The sequence below is a fragment of the Urocampus carinirostris genome, chromosome 1, assembly GCF_059441175.1.
Source record: "Urocampus carinirostris isolate Australia breed hairy pipefish chromosome 1, RoL_Ucar_1.0, whole genome shotgun sequence".
Classification (NCBI taxonomy): Eukaryota; Metazoa; Chordata; class Actinopteri; order Syngnathiformes; family Syngnathidae; genus Urocampus; species Urocampus carinirostris.
This window is the reverse complement of record NC_142349.1, coordinates 74,106,522-74,127,025: the sequence shown is the minus strand read 5'-3', so window position 1 is coordinate 74,127,025 and position 20,504 is coordinate 74,106,522. Positions and strand designations below refer to the sequence as shown.

At 44.0% G+C, this 20,504-nt stretch overlaps 3 protein-coding genes across 4 annotated transcripts; 2 read left to right on the top strand and 1 right to left on the bottom strand.

Annotated features, from left to right (window-relative positions):
- Positions 1-2,434: 2,434 nt before the first annotated feature.
- On the bottom strand, positions 2,435-4,045 carry sft2d3 (SFT2 domain containing 3). The gene has a single exon (XM_088350615.1). The coding sequence runs from the start codon at positions 3,950-3,952 to the stop codon at positions 3,287-3,289; it is 666 nt and encodes a 221-aa protein (XP_088206741.1). The 5' UTR covers positions 3,953-4,045; the 3' UTR covers positions 2,435-3,286.
- LOC148376838 (dual specificity protein phosphatase 21) lies at positions 3,436-7,629 on the top strand. Its single transcript, XM_088350614.1, has 2 exons — positions 3,436-4,320; positions 5,441-7,629. Exon 2 carries the CDS (start codon positions 5,483-5,485, stop codon positions 6,182-6,184), a length of 702 nt encoding a protein of 233 aa, XP_088206740.1. The 5' UTR covers positions 3,436-4,320; positions 5,441-5,482; the 3' UTR covers positions 6,185-7,629.
- Positions 7,630-8,828: 1,199 nt separating this feature from the next.
- On the top strand, positions 8,829-18,832 carry fam49ba (family with sequence similarity 49 member Ba). Of its 2 annotated transcripts, XM_088320386.1 has the most exons (12): positions 8,829-9,058; positions 9,204-9,300; positions 10,718-10,791; positions 10,857-10,978; positions 11,036-11,141; positions 12,480-12,616; positions 12,709-12,786; positions 14,092-14,208; positions 14,290-14,369; positions 16,470-16,596; positions 16,665-16,735; positions 18,553-18,832. In XM_088320386.1, the coding sequence occupies exons 3-12, from the start codon at positions 10,719-10,721 to the stop codon at positions 18,617-18,619; spliced, it is 978 nt and encodes a 325-aa protein (XP_088176512.1). In that variant the 5' UTR covers positions 8,829-9,058; positions 9,204-9,300; position 10,718; the 3' UTR covers positions 18,620-18,832. The 2 variants fall into 2 exon arrangements, with proteins under 2 accessions (XP_088176512.1, XP_088176511.1); XM_088320385.1 differs by lacking the exon at positions 8,829-9,058 and having other exon boundaries at positions 9,095-9,300.
- Positions 18,833-20,504: the final 1,672 nt, after the last annotated feature.

Below are 20,504 nucleotides of genomic sequence, written 5' to 3'. Positions count from 1 at the left end.
GCTTCGTCACTTGTTGTGTTGCTCACACGACACCTCATCGGTGTTGAGAGTAACGAAGTTCCTGGAAAGCGATTACTTTTCGCAAGTGCTGCAAAACGTTATTACCGTCTTACCGACTAAGTCGCGGGTTTTGTTTGTTTTTCATCATTTTGCAATTTGTACTCCGGATGCAACCTCCATCCATCCATTATCTGGACCGCTTATCCTCAGTAGGGTTGCGGGGGGTGCTGGAGCCCAGCACAGCAGTGGGCAGGGGACACCCTCAACTGGTTGCCGGCCAGACGCAGGGCACACAGGGACAGACAATTCCATCGCTCATTCACACCTAGGGACAATTAACCTGACATGCATGTCTTTGGAATGTGGGAGGAAACCAGAGTGCCCGGAGGAAACCCACGCAAGCACGGGGAGAACATGCAAACTCCGCACAGGAAGGTTAGTAGCTGGATTTGAACCCATGACCTCAGAACTGTGCCGCACACGCGCTAACCACTGCGCCGCCGTGCTGCCCCCGGATGCAACCTATCTTTGTAATTATTAACACCGGGTGTAAAACTTCATCCTGGGGCACACATCGGTAATTTATGAAAACAAGTGAGAAGACTGAACCAAATGGCCCTGAAAACGTCATTCTGCCGATTAAGAGATGCAATGGTCAATGTTCTACATTTATAACGTGCTTTTCAAGTCACTTAAGACCTCCCAAAGCGCTTTACAATGTGCTTTACACTCGTCCATCGACACACCGATAGCGGCCACAGCCGTGCAAAGCGCCTACCTGCCTATCTGGTGCATTCAAGGTTTCAGTGTCTTGCCCAAGGACACTTCCACATTTAAATTGGCAAAATCATACTGTAAAATCCAGCTTTCAAGCTACTGGAGAGAAGCAAAAATGACATCTGACACAACACAGAGGCCCGAATGGAGAACGCTCTTGAACCTGCGGATTTCTTCTTGGCTCTTGGGATCACTAGTAGACCAGCGTTTTCAGAGCGAAGGCTCCGGACTGAAACATAGGGGGGAATTAAATCTGAGAGATATGAGGGAGTAAGTCCATGCGTGATTTGTATACTACCCACAGAATCTTAAAATCAATAGTTGCTTGTGGTCCTACAAAAAGAGTTAAGGATTCGTATGGGTGCTTGATTTCTTTGAGAATTTTTGGTGAATTCCTTGTAAATACTTAAAAATGTGACCATGTTTCTTTGGTTAGGTGTTGGGCTAGGTGCCTGGGATTCAAACAATGGTTTTAAATTTATTTTATGGTTCCAAAATGGGATTGGAACGAAGATATAGGGTAATGAACTGAATTTCCGAAGTAGAGGTTAGGGTTACAGCTTGAGTTAGGTGTAGGATTCGGAACTAGGTCCATATTTGGGTTCTAAACCGAATGTAGGGTTCGAAAATAGGTTTAGAGCTACGGTTTGAAACAGGGTAAGGGCTAGGAGCTAATGTTTGGGGTGAAAGTTAGGATTTTTAACCGATTCTAGGGTCCTGAAATAAGGTTGGGGCTTGAAACTAAGGTTTAGGCTCCCGTTCTTTTGATCAATTCCGGATTTCTTCTTTTATTGGTACTAGAAAAATGGCTTTAATGGTACTTTAAAATGCTTGAATTTACCCTTTATGAAGGTGTACGAACCCTGAAGAATTTCTTCCTACTCGTATTCTTCCTACCATACAGATTCAACTTGCATCCAAGCTGAATTTACAACTATAAAATACTAAGATCGGGGGGTCAGCTTAAATGCACACATGGTTGTGTGTCATGGGTCTTGAATAGAAGCAAGGTGTTATGAGGGGGAGTGGCTTATACAGGAACAACAAATCAACAGGAAACTCGAAAAACGTAAGCACAGAATTCACGGTAAACATGTTATGAATTGGTCTTCCTTATTCAATTATTTTGGAAATTCATGTCTGGAAAGAAATTAAATGATTGGACAATACCCGGCAATGGAAGAAATCTTCGAGCGGTTTGAAGCTGAGACAAAATGGATATGGAGTGTTTCAGCTAAGTGTATACAAAGATTACACAAGAAACAAAGGCTTTGCTCTTTCCACAGGTCGGTGTACACAATTTCTTTTAGTAGGTGGCTCCTTTAAACAGTTTTAGGGGTTGACTTTCATGCCAATATCAACTGTAATTTGTAACTACATAGTTTCAGAGTATAGTGCAACTTTTGTGTCTAATTCATGGTGTTAACAGAATTACTTTTTAAATGACGTAACTAGTAACCGTGAATATTACTTTTTCCAGTTACGTGCCCGACACAGCATGCCATTGCACCATTGATTATAAATCCATCGGGATTTCTTAAAGTGCCTAAGACTTATGTTGACAATCTACCTGCATTCTGTTGGGAATTATCATCAAAATGTACTGTTTCCCAAATTGTTCAAATTAGTTATCTGACACCATTAACCAAACATGACCTGCATTCACCCAGCAATTATGCGGGCTCGTTTTTTTGAGAGAAAAATGATCAGGAAAGCAGACATTTCACATGAGGGCGGACTTATTCACAACATCAGAACTAAGTGTAAAACAGGAGACGGCTGAAGTGACATTGGAGTCTGTGTGAAGCCTTCTTCTGAAGTCCTTTAGCTTTCTCTTACTGGCCCATGTCTCGGCTCCTCCCATGGGCGTGCCAAGCCGTTGTTTGCACCCTCCGATTTCACAACACAGCGCCTTGATGTCTGGCTTCCCAAAACACCGCCTGCCGTCCTGCGTCAGCAAATCCACAAGTCCTGTTATCAAAATTCCCTAGACAAAATATTATGCATTTGGAACAGCCTGCCCTGACCTTGTACATTGAACTAAAGCCCACTCAGTAAAAATCTTCATTGCATTAAACCGAGTCAATCTTATAAAATCCTTTAATTGTCCTTAATCTAACATTTGAGATGTTTAAGAAGAAAGAGCAAGAGATTTTGGTACTCCAAGGAACATTTACTGCACTCAAACACAATCAAATCATTAGTCATGAGTAGTTTTTGGTGCATAATGCTGGCATCAGTAAAAAAAAGTTGGTCTAAATCTTCCTAAAACCACAACAGCCCAAAAACATTAATGTTTTTGAATCGGTTGACAAAAGTCCTGTCCAGATGCTTAACACTACTAAAGCTGGCAAATATTTGTCCTTATTGTGACTGGGGAGCTTCGGAGCCTGCAGAAAGGGCTCAATAATTTCAGTCTGGTTATCAGGTGGCCCAAGACCAGGTGGGAACACCTGTCCTCATTGCAGGTGGACAGAAGGCACTCAAGACATCGCCGGTCCCCATCGCCTCAGATGGGCAGGCTCTTCCCGGCCACTGTCCTCCGGAAGGCGGACGCGGCCACGCCGCCCACCAAACGGATCCCGGCGCTGCCTCCGGGAAGCAGCGACACCACGTAGACGACCAAGGTACCCACCTGCGCCGCCGCCCCCAGCGCCGTCAACACCGTGCTACGCAGGCTCAGCGCGGCGTACAGAGTCCCCGCCAGGGCGCACAGGTAGACGGCAGCCCCGGGCGAGCCGGCCAGCCCGGCGGCCAGCTTGCCGGGGCCCCGTAGCACCGCCGCTGCCGCCACCGCGAAAGCGGAACCCAGCGACCACAGCAGCGCGAACTTGCGGCCGTACAACAGCAAGAGCGGCGCGTAGAGGGCCGCCAGCCCGAAGCACAGCGCCGACAGGGCGGCCAATGCCGCCGAGGCCACCAGCCGCTGCCGCCCGCTCATGCCCGGCAAGCACGCGTCCGGTTCGGACGACCACGGCCACTTGTTAGCGGTCGGAGCCTCCGCAGCCGCTTCCGAGGACCCCCCGCCGCCCTTCCACGGGCTGGACCAGCGGCCGAACCAACTCCCGGGCACCGTCTGCGGGTCACCCAGCTCCACCGCGGTGCTACCTTCGGGGGCGCCCTTGGCCCGGGACTGTGACAAATATTCCTGAAGTTGCCGGTTCAACTCCGCCATGTTGACGAGAGGCTGACGGGCTTGACAGCTACTTCCGCTTGCTTGCTCTTCTTCGCTTGTCCTAGGGCTTTAGCGCCCCCGTGTGTTCGGCAGAAACACGACGCCGGCCGGAATAAATGACGTCCTTGCAGTCGTTTGGACGGAAAATGCGAGGCTGTGACGTCATAGTGATGACGCAATTTGCAGCCTTCAGTTTTAAGAAAACAAAACAAATCCCCCCCCCTTACGCTGTCCCCCGGCCGTTAAATTGCAGAATGCAGGTGACGTCACGTCCGTAATGGAAGCTCAGCTGTCGTCAAAGCGCTTTGCACTTAGTTTTTCTCTCGCTCTTTTGCAAACCAGGAGAAAAAGTGGCAGAAGTCGAGCAGGTAAATACTTTTTGATTGCTTTGAGCAACATTAACAAGTTGTCAGTGTTGAGTCAAATGCAGAAAGTGCAGAAAATAATCTCTGCCAGTCACATTTTCCTCCTTTCGTTGGCAGCAATCCTAACTCTAGGCTAGTGTCCCTAGCCTAATCACATACACTCCAACCCTAATCATAACCCCGGACTCACTAAACCCTACCATATTTCCAATGCCTACCCACAAAAACCTATTTAACCCTGACCTAAGACCTAATCCTAACCCACTAAACCCTAACTACTTAACCCCAACCCTTACTATAACTCGAAATCCTTATCCAACCCCTTAATTCTAACCCTTATCTTGACCCTATATTCCCAACCCTACAATAACCCCAATCTTAATAACAACCCTCCAACCCTTATCCCATCCCTAACCTTTAACCCCTAATTTTCGAACTGTAACCCCAATTTTACCCTAACACCCAACACTCTAACTCAACCCCCTACCCTAACTCTTGACCCTAACCCTTACCATAACTCCAAATCCTAATTCCCACCCCTTAATTCTAACCCTTATCCTGACCCTATATTCCCAACCCTAGCATAACCCCAATCTGAATAACAACCCTAATACCATCCCTAACCTTTAACCCCTAATTTTCTAACTGTAAACCCAATTTTACCTTAACACCCAACACACTAACTCAACCTCAATCCCTAACTCTTAACCCTAACCCTTACCGTAACTCCAAATCCTAATTCTACCCCCTTAATTCTAACCCTTATCCTGACCCTATATTCCCAACCCTACCATAACTCCAATCTTAATAAAAACCCTCCAACCCCATCCCTAACCTTTAACCCCTTATATTCTAACTGTAAACCCAATTTTACCCAACACTCTAACTCAACCCCTAACTTTTAACCCTAACCCTTATCCCCTAACCATAAACCCAACCTTAATCCTCAACTGCAGTCCCTGACCTTTAACCCCCTAACCCTTAAACCCTAATCCCTTGTCTTCCTCGTCTAGGCACAACACTTGTTGGCTTTAAAAATAAATTATAAATCAAGTCCATTTAGACCTATATGCTTGCTTATGTTGACCTTGGGACTAACCAGTGCCTACCTTATTTTTTACAGAATCCCGTCAGTGAGAAAAACATCTTTGTTCTAATTATCGGGATGTCCTTCTGCGAGATCACGCCAACCCTCTTCCTGGGTGGGGCAGATGCTGCCCAAAACGCCGCCCTGGTGGCCCAGAAAGGCATCACCTTGATCGTCAACGCGACCTTGAGCCACGTGTGCCCGTCCTACCCGGGAGTAGAGGTCCTGCGAGTCCCCGTGGGCGACTTGCCGGGCGCTCTCCTCTCTCAGCACTTTGAGGCGGTCGGTCGGCGTATCCACGACAACCGAGCAGGGGCCACGCTGGTACACTGCGTGGCGGGCAGGAGCCGTTCCCCCGCCTTGGTCATGGCCTACCTGATGAGGTACCGCGGGGCCAGTTTAAGCCACGCACACCAGTGGCTGCGGCGCCGCCGGCCCTGCGTCAGCGTCAACGCCGGATTTTGGGAGCAGCTGCTGGCCTACGAACGACGTCTTTACGGGGCCAATACCGTCAGGGTGGCGCCGGAGGAGATTCGCCAAGCCTTGCCTGCCGACACACCGCACTGGCGCTCACCTGTGGCGGCATCACGCCACAGACTGTTCTGCACGCCCACTAGGACCGGGTGCCAGAGGTCACCGGCCGTCACGCCCCGCCACCGGACTCTTGGACCTTCGACCGGGAACTGGTGCCGGCAATACCATGATGTCCTGCCACAACAATGCTCACCTGTCACAGCATCACGCCGCCGGATTTCTGGCCTCCCCTCTGGGACTTGGTGAAAGTAGTCACTCGACGTTATGCCCCACTGGCCCCCACCTGTGGCAGAATCACGGCATTACATTTTCAGCCTGCCAGCAGGGACCTGGGGCCAGTTGTCACCCAACATCATGCCTCTTGGTCCACACTTGTGCAGCATCACGCCATCAGACTCTTGGCAGTATCACTGGAACCTGGTGCCGGCAGTCACCTGATCTCACGTCTCTGCTGTCCAACGATGCCGCGCCTTACTGGCGCTTTCCTGCAACGTCATAACGCCACTGTCCTGTCAGCCCACCCCCAGGACCTGGTGCCGGCAATCACTGTCCCTCATGACCCTACCACTTGTGGCGACGCGGGGTGAGGGTTCACAACCTCCAGACTGGCATGCCCTCCGAGACCTGGTGTCAATAGTCACCCGATGATATGCCTTGCCAGCACTTTCCTATGACTGTGTCACGCCACCGTCCTCTCAGCCAGTTCCCCAGGACATGGTGCCGGTAGTCACCTGACCTGACGTCCTGTCGCATGCGGCAATATTACGCCACCAGACACTTGGCCCACCCCCTTTGGACCTGGTGCCAGCGGTCACATACAGGCCCACTGGCACTCGCCAGTGGCACCATCACAAAATCGGACTCCTGGCACGCCAACCAGGCCTTTATGACAGTCATTGGGCATCACGCCCTGCCAGCAGACTCTAGACTCCTTCACCAGGACCTGGTGCAGGCAGCCACCTAACATCATGTCCTACTAGCACTTATCTATGGCGGCATCATGCCACCAGTTTCTTGGCCCACCCACTGGGGACTGATGATGGCAGTCTTCGGGCATCACGCCCTGCCATCAGACTCTAGACTCCTTCATAGGACCTGGTGCAGGCAGCCACCTAACATCATGTCCTTCTAGCACTTGTCTATGGCGGCATCATGCCACCAGTTTCTAGGCCCACCCACTGGGGACTGGTGATGGCAGTCATCGGGCATCACGCCCTGCCATCAGACTCTAGACTCCTTCACCAGGACTTGGTGCTGGCAGTCATTGGGCATCACGCCATGTCACTTTTCCGCCTTCTCAAAAGAAATCAGGATTATTGGTTGATACCAAGGCCCATTATCCATATTTATTTAGAGACCATATAATCATTTTTGGGTCATTTCAAGAATTTTATCTTTGTTGTCGTAAAATTTGGGAAAACATAAAGTCCACATGAAATTATTATTTAGATGGTCCCCGATTTGAGACCGGGTGGAAACAAATGTTGGCCTGGAGAGGGATGGGCACCATCAGGTTGTACTCTCCCAAGACACACCACAGGAAATGGTGTTTCTATGGCCCGTGTGGGTAGGGGTTCCACTCTTCACCTCTCTTAGGGCAAAAAACAAAATTAAATAGTATAGATCATTGTTGGGATTTTCTGAGGAGCATTCGAGTCAGTTGATTAAAAAAGAACAATTGCGTCATCGAACCTTGTCATATTTATTGCACCCCACCAGCAACAAATTTATCCTCCACTCGAAGCAAAACAAATACAAATAATATCATAAAATAACAACCGGCAGTAAACATTATAAAGTGAGTTTAATCAATTTGATCTAACTCTCACAACCTGTGACAACTGCTCAAGTAGACATATGCTACTGTATTTTAAGTATTTTGTCCATAACAAAAGTAAACAGTTCAACAATATAAACTGACTATCCAATCACTCTGTCTCTGTTAAAGGTGAGAAAACTGTGGCCTGAGGGCCACATATGGCCTGCCAGGCTTTTTTACCTGGCGCGCTAAACGAAAATGGTCTAATCATAATGACAATATTACAATATCCCTTTGTGTGTCTACAATAGAAAAAATTGGAAAATACTATGAAATGACTTCAAAACTCGATTTCAAATTCAGTGTTTTAAAACAGGGACCGAAAGTATTATTTTGCTTTCATTTTGAAAAGAAAATTAATATTTCAGAAAAAAATACTACCACTTTTATAATATGATCCAAATTTACAATGGCAGAAATACTAAAAAAGAAATACTACTGTGAATATACTTCATAAAAACCTTTGTAGATATACTAAAAAAACACTGCAGTAATTCTATAATACAAAATACTACTACTAAAGAAATATAACTACAGTAATATGACAAAAAATACTAAAGAAAACTACGTAAATTCTACCATAGAAATACTTTAAAATACTACAGATATTTTATGAATACAAAACCATGGAAAATATACAAAAATACTTCTGCAGATACAAAAACACTACAGTAATATTATATAAATATAATACTACAGAAATATCACAACAACAGTGATATTACAAAAATACCACAGAAAATATACAAAAATTTCATTCTGGGAATACTAAAAAATACATACGTCAGTAATACGACAATACCAAATAATACATGGAACGCGCACATTTGATGAAACTAATTGATTTAAAAACAAATATCAATAAATTTAATAAATATTTGCAAGTAAATTTGCTCATAAATGAGAAAATTTGAATCTGTCTCCAGGATGGACCTCTTGGACAAATGTTTTAACCCGTTGTGGCCCTCCACTCCAAATAAGTGCCCACCCCTGGTCTATATGATCATGGTATGTGCTTAATAAAGGAAAAACTACATTACCCAAAATGCCCCACCGTGAGTGAGGGCGCGCGGTGTGTCCCCTAATGTTTACAGTTGTAGCTTATGGTTTACTTGCGAGTACACGAAAGTTCAGTAGTTAAATAACGGTGTTAATTGTAACGGCGTTATTCCCAACACTATCAATGACCAGAAATAAGATTTAAACTCGAATTCAATGGCTACGCAAAATGCCATCGACGTTTTGTTTTCCAAACCAAGTTGCGATTATCATTTTTGTCCGCTAGAGGGAAGCAGAGCGAGGTAGGCAACGTCGGGTCATTTATGATAATAAGGATATTGGTTGTTGTTTCTCGTGTTGCGTTCAAGCTCCTTAAAGCGAGTGTTGGTTTCCTCTATTCAATGTGAGGCGTTCATGTTCCGCTGATTTCCTGGGTGTTTTCCTCAGGAAACGCGTCCTTTTATGGGCAAAAGCGCGCCAGCGGTGGCCCGCTTCCGGGTTGTAGGTAGAGAAGATCACCTGGACCCGACAGAGGCGCACCGAGGTGAGTAGCGTTGTTGGGGGGGTTCCAAGTGGTTTGAGAGGGGGGGTTCTGGACCCACCCACAGGTCAACCGTCCCTGGGTCCGGTTCTGACTCTGACTGGGTTTTCTCCGCTCGACGGTCGGCGACCAAGTTCGTAGCGTTTGTGCTCCGGTCGTTCGCGAACGGAACGGCTCTATCAGGCGGCTCTTTGAAGTGAACGACGAGAGGTGGGGAGCCGGTTTTCTCTCTCTCTCTCTCTCTCTCTCTCTTTTTTTTTTTCTCTGTTTTTCTCTCTTTCTCTCTCTCTTTCATTTTCTCTCTCTCTCTTACTCAATTTTGTTTTGCCCTCTCTCCCACTGTTGCTATTTTAAACTCTCATTTCCAGTCCCTCACTTTCCCTGTTTTTCTCTTCCTCGCTATTACCTCTTTCTCTCTCTTGCACTCTCTCTCCCCCTCTATTATATCCTTCATTCTCTCTATTTTTTTCTTATCTCCCTCTTTCCATTTTTATTTTTCCTTTCTCCATTTATCTCTTTCTTTCCTTTTCTTCCTCTTTCTTTCTTTCTCTTTTTTGTATTTTTCTCTTCCTCTCTTTTTAAACTCTCTTTCTCGTTTTCTTTTACCGTTTCCCTCTTTCACTCTTCTATTCTCTCTCAATCTTGTTCATCCCCTCTCTCTCTCACACTTGTGCCTGCTCCCCCTCACTCACTCTCTCTTCATGGAGAAATAAAAGAGGAAAGAAAAGGAAGAAGAAAGAAAATGTACAAAAGAAGACAAATAAAAGGAAAAAGGAAAATACAGGGGAAAGAAACAAAGAAGGGAGAAGAGAAAGAAAAGAAAAACGTGTTTAAAAGCAAGAAAATGGGACAGAACAAAATGAAAAGAGAAAACAATAAAATGAAAGAAAGGAAGAAGAAAAGATAAGAAGAAAGTGAAAAAAGCAACAAAAAGATTGAGATTCAAATAAGAAAAAAGAAAAAGGGGTAAAGGACAAAAGAAATTAAAAATTAAAGAAATAAAGATCTAAAAAATAAGATACAAAAAGGAAAAATACAAAACAAGAATAAAAGAACAAATAAAAAAGAAATGAAACACGACATCAGCTTCCTCTGTGTCAAATAAAACGCACATAAATATGATAGTTCATGTATTTCTATCCAAATCAACATTTCCTTCTTTAAATGAAATAAGTTTTTTTTTCTAACCATTAGGTGGTGTGACATAACACACACTGTCCCTTTAATAACAAAACCCAGGAGCAAAGTAACAAACCAACACTATCAGAGCAACTTTCTAAATGTCCAAACCAGATACCATAAAACAAACTCGACTGACCAGACAGTTTAAACTTAGGAGATTGGACGCAGGCGTTCGCAGTTGTGCCACTCCCCCCAGGTTCCTGCACTCTGGGGTTCGCTTAGCTTTTTGTGTCTCCAGGATGGGAAACTTGCTCAAAGTCCTGAGCCGAGACATCGACAACAACGCCGGAAACTTCTTCCTGGATTTTGAAAGTAAGATGTGTGTACACGGTGACAAGCGCGCACGCGCAACCTCAAAATGTCCGCCGTGCACGCAGACGCCGAGGCCTCGCCCTTGGAGAAAGGGGCGTGGCTAAAAGTCAACCAGGTCCTGACGGAGGCCCAGGACATCTTGGACGAATTGCGGACTTACCAAGGCGCCGGGGAAGAAATACGGCTGGTGAGTTGGGGGTGTCCGGCCCTAATGCGCACGCCTGGCTTTTATTTTTTGCCACAGGCCATCCAGAGTCCGGGGGACGAGGCGTGTCAGGAAAGGGCGTGGTCGGCCGTGCTGCCCCTAGTGGCTAAACTCAAGCGTTTCTACCAGTTCTCCCACAAAATGGGTAAGTCTTATTCGTGATTCGTTTTTACGCCGTCTTGCCACCTGGTGGTCGGGGTTGGCATTGCACTGTTTTATATAAGGGGTCTTAAACTTGTGGCCTTACAATGAAAGTTGAAAGTTTAGCTTATTTAGTACTGATTGATTTTCATAAGAATTCATCTCTTTTTTTTCATTTTTTCAACTAATTTTGTGTGGAAAATTGTCCAAAAGATATTTTGACACGCCCACAGAAAATACACAAAAAGAGAAAGTAAACAAACGTTAAAAAAAAGAAAAAATCAATAAAGCAGGAAAGAAAAGAGGAAAAAGAAGTCAAGAATGAAGAAAAATAAAACAAATAGAATAAAGAGAAAGAAGAAAAATAACTAAAAAAGAAAAGAAAGAATTTAAGAATGAAGAAAAGGGAAATCAGAAAGAAGAATGACAAAGAAAAGAATAAAAGGCAAGAAAAGAAGAATGACAAAAAAGACAGAAAAGATGAGAAAAAAGAAGGATAGAAAGAAGTAAAAAAAATGAACACAAAAAATAAAACGGACAGAAATGAGAGAGAAAAAAATCAAGCAAAGAACAAAAAAGACAAAAGAGAAGACAGAAAGATAGCAAAAAGAGGAAGAAAAGGAGAGAAGAAAAAGGAAAAGATGAAAAAGCAAGAAAATAAGGAAAGAAAGGGGGGAAAATAAGACAAAAAAGCAGTCAAGAATGAAGAAAAATAAAACAAATAGAATGACGAGAAAGAAGGAAAATAATAAATAATGAAGAAAAAGGAAAACAGACAGAAAAAAAGAAAGAAGAGAATAAAAAGCAAGAAAAGAAGAATGACGAAAAAGACAAAAGATGAGAAAAAAGAAGGATAGAAAGAAGTAAAAAAATGAAGACAAAAAATAAAACAGATAAAAAATGAGAGAGAAAAAAAGCAAGCAAAGAACAAAAAAGAAAAAATAGAAGACAGAAAAGATAGAAAAAAGCGGAAGAAAAGAAAAAGGAAAAGATGAAAAAGCAAGAAGATCTGAAAAGGGAAAGAAAAGGAAAGAGTTGTTTCTGTTTTCAAAAGGAAGATGGCCGACAACTAAAGTGATAAATGTTCATTTCTTGCTAATCATTTAAACATATATACATTTCTCACTAATGAACAAAAAATGTACCACTAGGAGGCGCTCAATAATAAACACTGTCCCTTTAAAATCGATCTGGTTTCCCAGTCATTGGTCACTCTATCTTTTAGCCCCGCCTCTTTTTGTTTGATTGACAGCAGGAGTCTTCCTTCTGTGAACCAACCTGAATATTTTGAAACGGTAAATCTTTTATTTTGAAAAGTCAGTATTCAATGGTGTTTTTTAAGAAAAGAGCGCCCTCTGCCTGTTGGGGGTCCTGACGAGCCCCGAGGCCCCGCCCACTCAACACCTGGAAAGCAAGCAGGCGTTGGCTCGCCAGTTCGCGCTGGTCCTTCATTTCACCTTGAGATTCGACGAGCTCAAGGTCGTCGCTGCCGCCGCCATCTTTGTTGTCCTGAGCGTCACGTGACCCGTCTTCTTCCTCTCTTGTCTTTTGGGCGGTCGCCGCGGCAACAGATGAGCGTCCCGGCCATCCAGAACGACTTCAGCTACTACCGACGCACGATTAGCCGGTTGCGCAGCGCTAACCCAGGCGTAAGGACCGCCCACGGACACGCCCACGGACACGCCCACTATCTAGCGACGGAATTTCGGAATCTCTTTAGAGAACCGTCTCTTTCGGGTCGACTCAATCAGAAGAGTCGGCTGTTTCAGCTCCCGGACAACATTTTAGATTTTCATTCGTTTATATGCTAACGAGTAGATGCTAACAAGTAGATGTGCTAAAGGCTACATGCTAACGAATGTATGCTAACGTGTAGATGCTAACGACTACATGCTAACGACTACATGCTAACGGGTAGATGCTAACAAGTAGATGCTAAGGACTACATGATAAAGGCTACATGCAAACAAGTAGATGCTAATGACTACATGCTAACGAGTAGATGCTAATGACTACATGCTATCGAGTAGGCTAACGAATAAATGCTAATATGTAGATGCTAACGACTACATGCTAACGAGTAGATGCTAACGACTACATGCTAACGAGTAGAAGCTAACGACTACATGCTAAAGGCTACATGCAAACGAATAGATGCTAAGAACTACATGCTTACTAGTAGATGCTGACGTCTACATGCTAAAGACCATTATTTGGGGGAGCTGAGTCCTGTCGTTAACTTTAAAGAGCTGGTTCATAGAGTTGTTAGGTTAGCCAATGACACATCCCTCTCTCGAATAAAGCCAGTTCCTGATTGGTGGGAGAGCCAGCACCCGTTGTCCACTTCATGTGTATCATGTTCACCAACGACAGATCAGTTAATGAAGGGAGCCAGCTCTCGATTGGTTATTAGATTGAAGGAGCCGGTTCATAAAGCTGTTGGGTTGGCCAATTACACATCCCTTTCTCAAAAAAAGCCAGCTCTGGATTGGTGGGGGAGCCGGCACCCGTTGTCCGCTTCATGTGTATCATGTTTACCAACGACAGATCAGTTAATGTAAGGAGCCAGCTCTCGATTGGTCATTAGATTGAAGGAGCCGGTTCATAAAGCTGTTGGGATAGCCAATTACACACCTCTTTCTCGAATAAAGCCAGCTCCTGATTGGTGGGGAGCCGGCACCCGTTGTCCACTTCATGTGTATCATGTTCACCAACGAAAGATCAGTTAATGAAGAGAGCCAGCTCTCGATTGGTCATTAGATTGAAGGAGCCGGTTCATAAAGCTGTTGGGATAGCCAATTGCACATCCCTTTCTCAAATAAAGCCAGCTCCTGAATGGTGGAGGAGCCGGCACCCGTTGTCCGCTTAATGTGTATCATGTTCACCATCGATAGATCAGTTAATGAAGGGAGCCAGCTCTCGATTGATCATTCAGGTGTGCTGCCCCCCTTCAGGGCGACGCCCACACGGAGGTGGACACCGAGCTGGCCAATCGCATGTCTCTGTTCTACGCCACGGCCACGCCCATGCTGAAGACGCTCAGCGACGCCACCGGCAAGTTCGTCTCCGACGTGAGTTTCGGAACGCAAAAATCGGCGACGTCTTTGCCGTTCCCGTTTAACGCCGGTTTTGTCCCGCGGGGGGCGCCACAGAACCCCGATCTCCCCGTGGACCAGACCACCGACTGCTTGAGCGTCATGGCCAACGTCTGCAAAGTCATGCTGGAAACCCCGTGAGGACGCCGTTCGAGGCCGCAACAACTCATCGATAAAATCGAGAGTTAAATACATGCAAATAAGTGCATTGGAATCGCAGGGTTGTAGTACCACTTTAGTCCGACAGGAGGCGCCTTGAGACCGTTTTTATAAAAGAAAAAAATAGAAAATAAATTCATAAAATATACAAAGTATAAAGAAAATAATGATGACAGATTCTTAAGCAGGGGTGGGCAACTATTAGGAGTGGGGGGCTCCAAAATGAGGCTGGGGGGCCAATCCCGGAGACGGAACCCGTTTATTTTACATTTATGAATGAATACAGAAACAGAAATCCTCATGTTATACTTGAATACTTTTTTTATAGTATTTTAGGAGTACCTTTGTAGTAATACTCTAGTTTTATTTTGAGTATTTCTGTGCTATTTCTGTAGTGCATTTTGTAGTGTTTTTGTGGTACTTATGCAGTATTTTTAAAGGATAATTTTCGTAGTATATCTGTAGTAAATTTGTAATATTACTGCAGTTGTATTTTTGTAGTATTTCTAGAGTATTTTTGTACTAATACTCTAGTTTTATTTGGAGTATTTCTGTAGTATTTCTGCAGTGCATTTTGTAGCGTTCTCACGGTAGTACTTTTATTGAGTTTCTGTGGTACTTATGTAGTATTTTTAAAGTAATTCCGTAGGATCATTTTTGTAGTATATCTGTAGTATTTCTAGAGTATTTCTGTACTAATACTGTAGTTTTATTTTGTAGTATTTTTGTGGTGATATCTCCAGTACTATTTTTGTAATATTTCCATATTCGTATATTTTTCAGCATTCCTGAGGTACTTATGTAGTATTTTTAAAGTAATTCTGGAGGATAATTTTTGTAGTATATCTATAGTATTTTTGTAATGTTACTGTAGTTGTATTTTTGTAGTATTTCTAGAGTATTTCTGTACTAATACGGTAGTTTTATTTTGTAGTATTTCTGTGGTGATATCTCCAGTACTATTTTTGTAATATTTCATGGTAGTTCTTTTTGTAGTGTTTTTGTGGTACTTTTTGTGGTAGTATGTTTAAAGTAATTCTGTAGGATATTTTTTGTAGTATATCTGTTGTATTTTGTCATATTACCGTAGTTGTATTTTTGTAGTATTTCTAGAGTATTTCTGTACTAATAGTCTAGTTTTATTTGGAGTATTTCTGTAGTGCATTTTATAGTGTTCTCATGGTAGTACTTTTTTTGTAGTGTTCCTAAGGTACTTAAGTAGTATTTTTAAAGTAATTCCATAGGTTAATTTTTGTAGTATATCTGTAGTATTTTTATCATTTTACTGTTGTTGTATTTTTGTAGTATTTCTAGAGTATTTCTGTACTAATACTGTAGTTTTATTTTGTAGTATTTCTGTGGTGATATATCCAGTACTGTTTTTGTAATATTTCCATGGTAGTATTTTTTGTAGTATTCCTGAGGTACTTATGGAGTATTTTTAAAGTAATTCCGTAGGATAATTTTTGTAGTATGTCTGTAGTATTTTTGTAATATTACCGTTAGTCTTTCTGTACTAATACTTTAATTTTATTTTGTAGTATTTCTGTGGCGATATCTCCAGTACTATTATTGTAATATTTCCAGGGTAGTACTTTTTGTAGCGTTTCTTGTGGTACTTTTTAAAGTAATTCTGTATGATAATTTTTGTAGTCTATCTGTAGTATTTTTTTGATATTACTGTAGTTTTATTTTGTAGTATTTCTGTGGTGATATCTCCAGTACTATTTTTGTAATACTTCCACGGTAGTATTTTTTGTAGTATTCTTGAGGTACTTATGTCGTATTTTTAAAGTAATTCCTCAGAATAATTTTTTGTAGTACATCTGCAGCATTTTTGTTGTATTAATGCAGTTGTATTTTTTTGTAGTATTTTTGTATTATAGTATTTCTGTAGTCATATTTTTGTAGTATTTCTTTTCTTTTCAGAATAAAAGCATTTTCTTTTTTAATCCGACGAATCGTAAAAAAAAGGGGCGGATCAAAATAACCGTCAGTCGCAGTTCTCGGGCCTCGACCAATAGGGTGACGCCGCCGGGATATCCGACCAATGACGTCCTGGCTTTCTCTGCCGGCAGGGAGTACAGGAGCCGATTCGCCAGCGAGGAGACTTTACGCTTCTGCCTGGGAGTCATGGTGGGCGGGATCATCTTGTACGACCACGTCCACCCGGACGGCGCCTTCGCCAAGAGCGCCAACATCGACGTAAGCCCCGCCCACGCTAGCATGCTAACCCAGCTAGCCGTTCCACCGTTCCCATTGGTCGCCCGCAGGTGAAAGGATGCATCCGGGTTCTTCGGGATCAGCCCGCGGGCAGCGTTCAAAGTCTCCTGGACGCGCTCAGGTGGGTTTTGCTACCTGCAAACTACGGTCCGGGGGCCACATGCGGCCCCTTAGGCTTTTTCACCCGGCCCACCAAACCAGAACTCTCAATATATAGTCACAAATATATAATAGTAAATAAAATACTACTAATTTAAAACAAATGCCAACTTTGTCCCCTTCCTACTATAGAAACGGAACAAAAATACTACAAAATTGTTCCGAAACCAAATATGAAATATATTGCTTTAGAGCACAGGTGTCAAAGAGGCGGCCCGCGGGCCACATCAGCCCCGCTAAGGGATTGAATCCGGCCCGCGAGACAACACTCAGAGAAGCGCAAGAGAAAAACAAGCTGTAGGTTGAAATATGTCAACTTGATGTTGCCAAAGCCAGGTGCCTCTCACAAAGACACCGTACTTGTATTTATTTCTCTCTTTTCCACCCCTTTTCTCCCACTCTCTGTCTCTTTCAGTCTCTGTGTCTCTCTTTTTCTCTTCCTTTGTTCCTTAGTCTCTTTCTCTCTCTGTGTCTTTTTAACTTCTTTTGCTCTAACTTCCTTTTTTCCTTTTCTCTCTTTCTCTCTCTCTACCCTTCGCGCTTTCTTTTCTCTTTTCGACCCTTCTGTCTTTCTATTTCTCTTTGGATTTCTTTCTTCCACTCCCTTTCTTTTCCCCCTCTCTCACAACTTTTTATCTCTTTTGTTTCTCACGCTCTCTCTTCTCCCTTTCTTTCTTTGTCCCGCCCTCTCTCCTTTTCCCTCCCTCTTTCTCTTATTTCTTTATCTCTCTTTTTCTTTCTCTTTAATCCACAAGTCCGGCCCCCGACAGAATGTTTGTTCTATCAAGTGGCCCCTGAGTTAAAATGAGTTTGACACCCCTGCTTTAGAACAAGGACTTAATATATTATTGTGCTTTCATTCTGAAAAGAAAAAAAGTACCATAGAAATACTACAGTACTACAAAAATACTCCTACGGAAATACATACTATCCATCCATTTTCTTCCACTTGTTCAGGGTCGGGTCTTGAACCAAAACAAAATACCACTACATGTCATGATCACTGATTGGCGCCAACAGCCCTGGTCGCTGATTGGCTCCCTGCCACTTTTTAAACCCCCCGGCTCCCTGTTACCGTTGTCAGACCGTCCTGCGAACCTACGCTTTTGCTAGGCAAGCACCGTACCCTCCGACAATCTCCTGCCCTGTTTTCGCCTGCCTGATACCTGTTACCGACCTGTTTCCGGACCCGTTTATGCCCTGTTCTGCCATCCCGACATCCGACCTGTTTTGCCCCGCTTCCTGCCCGATACCTGTTGCCAACCTCGTTTCTGAACTCGATACCGCCCTTGCTCTCCCGTCCCAGCTAGTGACCAGTATCCCCGCTCGACACGGAAGTGCCACTGCCTGCTTTCCCTCTTTTATCAATAAAACTGAGTAAACGTACGCTTTTGGGTCTTGTCTCTGTTCTGGTTCGTGACTACCAAAATACTATAATACAAGAATACTAAGAAATATCACAACAAAATTATTACAAATTTTTGTTAATACTACAAAAATGGTACAGATATACTGAAAAAAATTGTCCTATGAAATTACTTTAAAAATACTACATATGTATCACAGAAATGCTACAAAAAAATACTACTTCAGAAATACGACAAAATAGGGACATCACTTCCTGTGGTGTGTCTTGGGCAAGGACATCCTGGGGGCGCCCCTCCCTCTCCAAACCATACATGAAAAAAATGGAAACTGTCTCCAGGATTGGCCCCTTGAACACATGTTTGAACCCAATGCTGCCCCTCATTCCAAACCTGTCAACTTCTACCCTCACAGGTACACCACCAAGCACCTGCACGACGAGGCCACGCCCAAAAACATCCGGAACATGCTGGACCTCTGATGAGCTCTGGCGCCCCCTGCTGGTGGTCCTCCAACCAGCGCCTCAGATTGCTTCTCCAACCAGGCGCCGGGCGACTCAGACAGGACGCTAACGCTGCTAAAGCTAGCAGTAAAGATGGCGACGAGACGCTCTCTTTGACCCATGTATTATTCATGACTGTCCAACGTTTTCAAGGTTCTCTTTTGTCAAATAAAGTTTTGGATTTTGTTTTTATACGGATTGGGTTTTTGTTAGTGGGACTTCTTTGGCCACACGATTCCAGCAGTGGCGCCCTCTGTGGTGGGAGGACACACTCAGCCCTACGGATGACCTCAAGACAGAGTGAAACCATGTGAGGATAAAAAAAAAATATGGAAAACTTGTCCACAGGAATTATCATCACTTCAGACAAGAGTGTGGCGCCCCCTCTGGTGAGCAGAAACACTTGCACACAGATATAGTAATAAATAATAAATGAGGATTAATTAAGCGCGCTGGTGAAAAACATCAAAGCGTTTTACAGAAACGTGGTTAACGTCTAGCATCCCGGACGCTAACGTGGAGCTACCTGGCTTCAGCGCTGTTAGGGCAGACAGAGACACAAAAGCCTGCAGGAAGCGGAGAGGAAGTGGACTCGCTATCTACGTGAACACGAGGTGGTGTAACCCTGGGCACAAAGATCTCCATCTGCTTCAGGGACGTCGAACTTTTGGCCTAGCATGTGACGTTATCCACTCCGCTGTTGCTAAATTACAACACAGCACCCCGAGGGCATCCTGTTAATCTGTTAATAAACAACACAAGGATACTGCTGGAAGTGTGAATGTCCCTATCTATCTAGACATCCATCTATCAAGACCTCTATCTATCAAGACATCTATCCATCTATCTAGACATCTATCTATCTAGACATCTATCTATCTAGACATCTATCTAGACATCTACCTATCTAGACATCTATCTATCTATCTAGACATCTATCTATCAATACATCTATCCAACTAGAGATCTATCTATCTATCTATCTAGACATCTATCTATCTAGACATCTATTTATTTCTCTATCTATCTAGACATCTACCTAGACATCTCTCTAGACATCTATCTATCTATCTAGACATCTATCTACCTAGACACATATCTATCTATCTATCTATCTATCTATCTATCTATCTATCTATCTATCTATCTATCTATCTATCTATCTATCTATCTATCTATCTATCTATCTTCTCTAGTCACCGAGGCTCTCCAAAGTGCTATACAGCGCACTTCATGTTTTTACCCACACTCAAACACCGATACAGGGCTCGGCCGTGTAAGGCGTCTAGAAGCATATTTCGGGAGCAATTAGGGGTTCAGTGTCTTGCCCACGGACACTTCCACACTTAACTCGGAAGAGCCGGGAACCGAACCCGCGACTTCTTTGGTCCCAAGAAGTTTGCTCTACCTCCTGAGCACCCCTGCGGTGGGAGGTCACCCATTCGCCCAGGTGCGAATTAATGGCGGGGCACAGCACAATCAGGTAAGGATAAACCCCCAAGGAGAACACGTACACTTCTCGGGAATTGTCACCACGCCAGAAAAAGGAGTGTGGGGCCCCCTGTAGGAAATTCATGGGATTGCCTGTTTCACCTGTAGGGGGTTGCCAAGAGGTACGTAATCAGGGAACTTGTGTTGTGTGTGTTGCCATAAAAACCGAATTGGGCGTGAGCGTTTCGTCTCAACTTGTGGGAAGCGTGACTAAAAATGAGTGAGTGAGTGTGTGTGTCACAGTACACCCTTGTGCAAATAGGTGTGTGTGTGTGTATATGAGGTGGCGTTATGTCACTTCCTGCCTGCAGGGAACCTGTCCTGTCCAGTTTTTCCTTTGGACCGTGTCCGTCTTGTTTTTCTGGTTTGTATG

Coding starts and splice junctions, on each gene's coding strand:
- sft2d3 (XM_088350615.1), bottom strand. CDS start 3,952: ATGGCGGAGTTGAACCGGCAACTTCAGGAATATTTGTCACAGTCCCGG.
- LOC148376838 (XM_088350614.1), top strand. CDS start 5,483: ATGTCCTTCTGCGAGATCACGCCAACCCTCTTCCTGGGTGGGGCAGAT.
- fam49ba (XM_088320386.1), top strand. CDS start 10,719: ATGGGAAACTTGCTCAAAGTCCTGAGCCGAGACATCGACAACAACGCC. Junction 14,209..14,289: donor CCGGCAAGTTCGTCTCCGAC/GTGAGTTTCGGA, acceptor GGGGCGCCACAG/AACCCCGATCTCCCCGTGGA. Junction 14,370..16,469: donor AAAGTCATGCTGGAAACCCC/GTGAGGACGCCG, acceptor CTCTGCCGGCAG/GGAGTACAGGAGCCGATTCG.